Source organism: Hemicordylus capensis, chromosome 3 (assembly GCF_027244095.1).
Source record: "Hemicordylus capensis ecotype Gifberg chromosome 3, rHemCap1.1.pri, whole genome shotgun sequence".
NCBI lineage: Eukaryota > Metazoa > Chordata > Lepidosauria > Squamata > Cordylidae > Hemicordylus > Hemicordylus capensis.
In genome coordinates, this window is record NC_069659.1 from 186737508 (window position 1) to 186743507 (window position 6000).

Genomic DNA, 6000 nt, shown 5'->3' on the forward strand with positions numbered 1-6000 from the left:
GTTGACAGATTTACAGTTCTTTCTCATATCAGGAGAATAAAATTAATTCTGACCTCATTAAGGCGAAAGGTGTGAACATAACATTTTCTCCCTTCTTGCCGTACTTTCACTTTATAAATAAATTATCTGTTGAGGTTTACTGTGTAGATGAAGATCGAGACAGAGTCGTAGAGTTAAATATTTGTATATAAATGGGGAATAGTAACGATATGAACAGTGACAGAGATATATCCCCTCCAAGAGTTACTCTGCATTATTGAGTTTAGCCCCTGAAAGAGTCACGGACAGAAAGAGGGGTTTCCACCTGATTCTTTTTGAAAGGACTTTTCTTCCAACTAAAGTGGAGGGGGTTTATGGATTTTGGGGTTTAGTGAACTATGTAACTGTAGTAAATCCTCAGCAGCCACTTGTACACATGCAAAATACTTTATGAGAAAACATTGGGCACAAGCCCTCTTTCCATCCCCATTAGCTTTTCCCAAGCACCTCAGGGCTAGAAAAATATATTCTGCTTCCTACTCCCAGCATCAGAATGCTAACTGATCAGGTGACCTTCCGCATGGGGTTTTTTTCATCCCTGTTTCCTTCAGGAAGACAAGCGTGTCCTGGTGACCTCAGGTAGTGGGCCTTGATGGAAACACAGCTCATGAGAACATAAGATCCTTGCTTGATCAGGCCCAGAGTCCTTCTGGTCCATCACCCTGTTTCTTGCAGTGGTCTATCTAACGCCTCTGGGAAGCCCAAAAGGCATGCCCCCTTTCATGCTGTTGCTCCTCTGCAACTGCTATTCAGAGGGATCCTGGAGGTAGCCTATAGCCACCAAGACTAGTAGCCACTATTAGACTTGTCTCCCATGATCATAGGATCATAAGAGGTCATGCCAACATTAGATGTCCTGTGATTTTAAGAGTACTATTGTCGAAAGTAGGACTATTGGAAGTATAGAGTTTCATATAATGTCAATTAATTGGAATTTTGCACTGAAAATTTTAAGTAGCAGTAATGACAGGAAAAATAACATTTGATCCAACTGTTATGAGGTTCAAAAATATTCAGCTGACAAATGTAGACATACCGTATTTTATCTCTTTTGTTTTCATTTCATTTCATTTTGTTGTATCTTTATCCTATCACCATGTTTGTCTCCTATTGGGACAAACTACATTATATTCAGTTCTGTAATCCATACTTCTCCTTAACACCTAGTTTGTATGTGTCTGCATGGGGCCATTTTGAAGGGCTCTGGTGCATTGTTTCAAGTCTATCCAGTTTGTACAAGTTGCACAGCACCATGCTGCTTCTTGGTGATTATAGGGTTAGCAGATGACACACTCTGCATGATCAAGGGCCAACGTATGCATGGAATTCTCCCACTTAACACTGTTTCTTTCCTCTCAGAGAAGAAATTCCATGCTTACCATATTGGTACAAAACCACTAGCACAGGATTGCAGAAATACCTTAGTGGAATAATGCGTTGTGACTATCAGGCACTCTGCATTATGTACTTGAATAAATACTGGGGCTAGATTCTGATTGGTGGTCCTTACCTATATGAGGCTTGCACTAAGATCAGGAAGCTTATATAAGCCTTAAGTTAAGATCAGGAAGAATGGCTAGCTAGCAAACACTTCCGCTTACGGATGTGAGTGCTTGCCTCCCGGGCCCAATGCCTGGGCAGAGAAGTTCTTGCCTGATTGCCCAAAGTATCTGTTCCTATGGGTCTACTTAGGAGGAGGGGGAAGTAGGCCCTGGATTAGGACCTAGCTGAGGCCAAGAAGCAATAGGGCTTCCTGCTATCTTTATATCCTCAGTCTCAGCCAGCCACTTGCTGGTGCATCAGCTATACACTGCTAGAGCCAGCTCCCAATTATCTGCCTTGGTTTCCTGTTCCAGCCTGCCATTCCATCCAGTTGGTGTTTTTATGGATATTTTAATCTGGTTTTATGTTTTAACTGTTACATTCTTGGTTTGTTATGCTGTAAACCACCTAGAGACCGGTAGTGGGCAGTATTCAAATTTATTAAATAAGTAAATAATAATAAATCTCTTCAGTTCTACATCCTAACCTAGCTCCCTCTTGAACCTTGACCTCCAAGCCATGCCCACTTTGGTACACTCAGACTGTGAGAGTTGAGCTGGGATTTTATGGCCGTGTGTGGAATGGGAGTCCTGTTTGTTTTGGGTTGTGGAATGGTCTGTCAAGGTTGCCTAAGGAGCAGGAAGGACCACCAACCCATCAGGACAAGTGCCTCACCTCAGGGGTCATGGGGTGGTGTCCTCCAGAAAGTTTGCATCAAGAGGTGGTTGGTGGTGTTGGATGAGCCATTCTCAGGGTGAGAGAGCTGTGATTTGTTCAGCAGAAGGAGCAGTTCCATCCTGGGCTGTTAAAAGTCATTCAGCAGTAGTTCACCTTGGTCCCGGACACTAAGAGGTGAAGCAAGGCAGTGGGAGAAGGTCATTCAAGGCAAATGGTCCCCTAGAGTACAGTATAAGAGCAGCAGCTGCTGCTTTTTTGTCTGACTGCTCCACTGCTGCAGGCCATCACAAAGCACCCAGCTGGAGCATCTGAGAGTGGCACACCAAGCTCAAGTGCCATCAACTAGTGAATGCCCCCTAAGCTTGCTGGAGTGCCTGGCCATCAGTGCAGTGTGATCTGAGGAGGTAGAGATCTAACTCCTAGTAACACTGCCATTTCTAAACCTTTCTTGGGAGCCACCATTTTGTTTGCTATTATGCACCCTGAGGACAGTTCAAAATACACGGAAGTGACTCTGAAAGGCGTTAAGTAGATATATGCTACAGTGTTTGTCTACAGATATTTTGCAACTTAAAATGGACAGTTCAGAGCCTAATAATGGAGGAAGATCCCCCCCCCAACCGACAACAAAATGCACTAGTCAAATTTAGGCCACATTTCTAAAATATAAATAGCAGAACAAGAAAATAAAAGCAAGGTGCACAATCTCTAGCTGATTTTCAACTGTAGATTCCATAGACATTTTCAGACTGTTCTTGACTATTTTTTGAATGAATCTGCACCACCGTTTTAGAGATAGTAGCACTTGTCACCTAGTTGATGTCCCCCAAATTGGAAATACATATTTTTGGATGGGCACTGTAGGTTTCATGACCAATAAAATGTTCAGAATTTTAATGGAGAGCGTCCTCGCCTTAAACTATATAGTGTGATAGATGTGATTATTGTAAAATACCTACTCTTTGGCAACATTTGCAAGGTTTTTCTCCCATCATAAAATTATATCTGATGGGAGAAAATAAACTTTGCAAAAGCTGCCAAAGAATAGGTTATTCATCAAGCTCCCTGCTGCCAGTGTGTGTGCATGCAAACACACTCTGAGCCGGGTCTCACAATCAGTGAGACCCGGTTTGGAAGGGTGAGCAGGGAGAGCTGGTTAAGCCCGCTCTCCCCACACACAAGCAGGGAAGGAGCCCTGGGCGGCCAGATCGGCTGCCCACACGTTTGACGGCTCCGTGACAGAACCGGCTGGGGCTGGGAAGCTCGGGGGCCGCGCAGCGCAGGGCATACTGGGGAGACCCCTGGAGCTGGGAGGCGGCTTTTCACCTCCCCTCCGGGAGTCTACTTGTGAGCAACTGCAGAGCCGCGCTGCGGCTACTCACAATCTTGAAAACCAAGTTTGTGGAGCGCTCGCTCCACAAACCTGGTTTTAGGGCAGGGGTAATTTGGCGGGTTACTCGCCTAGGAACCACCGGGCTCGCAGCCCAGCCCAGTGGTTCACAAGATCTGCTTCCATGTCTGTCAGCTCTTTAGTGGGCAGGGCAGTATCACTCTGCTTCCCCCTCAACCATGTTCCTCTTCTACATGCCCCCACCTCAACTTCTCCATATTAGCCAAAGGTGATTCTATGCCCCCCCCCTTACCTGTGCTCTGTCCATGTAAGTCAAAATGTTTTTGTGCCTGCTTTGGGGGGTTTTGTTTTCAGACGAGTGATAAAGGATGAAGAAGGGGCTCCTGATCTATCCTCTGTGTGTGATAGGTCTGATTCGCATCTGAAAGTGTAGCAGAATGTCTTGCAGGAGGTTAAGGGATGCTTTCATATGATGTGTGCACAAAGCACCTGCCTGTGTGGGACTCCACATGGTCTGGCATCCTGTTTAAAGGGTTCTCAACCTGTGTACTAGCCTGCATACTGTAGCAGCATTTGCACACCTGCACCTGCTGTCTTTCCTTCCAAGCCTTCAGCAACTGGTACAAAACTGCTGCATGCAAAGAGGTCAGCACATAAAGATGCTAGGCCGTGCGGAACCCTCGCTCAGGTGAGTACTTTTCGTGTACCCCGCGTCTCATATACATCAGCTCTGAACTGAGCGTTTGCCCTTGAAGTGTCCACAGTGTTGTTCCTCAGCAGATGCTTAGAAAGACTGTTTGCAGTGCTCTGTAGTTGAAAGCACATTTTAAAGGCAAAGCACCTAGGTATGTGCTTGGGCTTGGTGAGCTCATGACAGCAGACCTTCGGATGTTTTCAGCAGCAGGAGGCAGATGGTTGGCACTTGCGGGGAGAGTAGAAAAACAAAACACCAAGACTACTGAACTGTAATCAGATTGTTAGATGGACTGGAAAGCAATAACAGTATTGAAGACTGGGAGGAAGAAGGCATTCTGTGTTTAAATAGCTTTGATGTGACAGTTTGGGCTGGTACGTCTGTGCCTTGACTCAAGAATGGGAAAGGTTTGCTATGAGCACTTAATGAGTCTGGGGTTTTCTTTCAAATAATCCTTGAAAAATAAATAAAATACTGGAGTGCTTAAAAAACTTCTCTGGCCTGAACTCAGCCTTTGTTCTTGCTACTGCACACTAATGATTGGTCTCGTGAATTGATCCTGGGAAAGAAGTCCCAACTTTCCTTACCATAGAAGGCAACTGACCTGGCCTCCTCTTATCTAGAGTTTAAACCCCAATGCTAGACCTGAAAGAGCTTGAACATCTCTTTAGCACTTTACTCAAATGTAGTGCCTACATGTCTACAATTCTACATGATTTCCCAGTCCTTTTTTTGAGGTACTGGTTGAGTCTTGCAAGCAGCTCTTTGGCCTGCGTTTGCCATCAAATATCTTGTAGGAATATGCAGGCAGCTTGTAGAGAGAACTCTAAAATGCAACTGTCCAAAATCTTGCTTCTAATTCTGCCAGAGAACTTCAGTTATACATGTTAACCTATGAAAGGGTCAGTTATACATGTCAACCTATGAAAGTAAGCATGGGAGGGCTAGGGGAAAGTGATAATTGACCATACAGTAGTTTCCTGTGACATTTATGTCAATTTTTTTGATGGAAAAGTTAATAAAATGTATAACTTACAAAAACTGTGAATCCTTGATTGTAATTAAGGAGCATGCTGACATGAAGGTAAATAATCCAGTATTTTTACTGTTGTCTCTCTCTCTCTCTCTCTCTCTCTCTCTCAATTCAGGTGGCTCTCCTTATTTGGCAACAAAAATCAATGAAGCAAAAGACTTGTTGGAATCAAGCAACAAACATTAGGACTCCAGGATTTCAGTCATGAGAAATGTAGAACTTGTTATTGCACTGAGAAACTGTGAAATGGCTTTTTCCATAGCTGTTTTCTGTATTGGATAACAATGCTATACGATTAGAAGAACTAATCTTCAGTTGCCACATCAATAATAATGTTCCAAGAACACTTGAAAATACAGCTTCAAGTATTGTAATAATAAAAGAAATTATTCACAATTCCTGTGCCATTCTTGTAGGGAAAGTATGTTACTTGGATATTGCACTTGAAGTGTAATGCCGTTATGCAAACAGTTACAATATTGGTGATATCACTTTTTAAATGTGCAAAACATAGGATCTTGTTCAGTTTCTCTTTAGCAAAAATTGATCTCCTCCTATGAGAAAGGGGAAGAGAGCCAGTCTTGTGGTAGCAAGCATGAATTGCCCCTGCTAAGGATGGTCTACCCTGGTGTGCAATTGGATGGGTAACTACACATGAGCACT

The 6000-nt window shown here is 43.7% G+C and overlaps 1 protein-coding gene across 4 annotated transcripts in view; it reads left to right on the top strand.

Annotated features, from left to right (window-relative positions):
- Window positions 1-5733, top strand: part of DNAJC15 (DnaJ heat shock protein family (Hsp40) member C15) — a 42110-nt gene extending 36377 nt beyond the window's left edge. For all 4 annotated transcript variants that reach the window (XM_053313148.1, XM_053313147.1, XM_053313146.1 and 1 more), the window contains one exon: window positions 5453-5733. In XM_053313148.1, coding sequence (XP_053169123.1) covers window positions 5453-5523 — 71 coding nt within the window. In that variant the 3' untranslated portion in view covers window positions 5524-5733. The remainder of the gene's footprint in view (window positions 1-5452) is intronic.
- The last annotated feature ends 267 nt before the right edge of the window (window positions 5734-6000 follow it).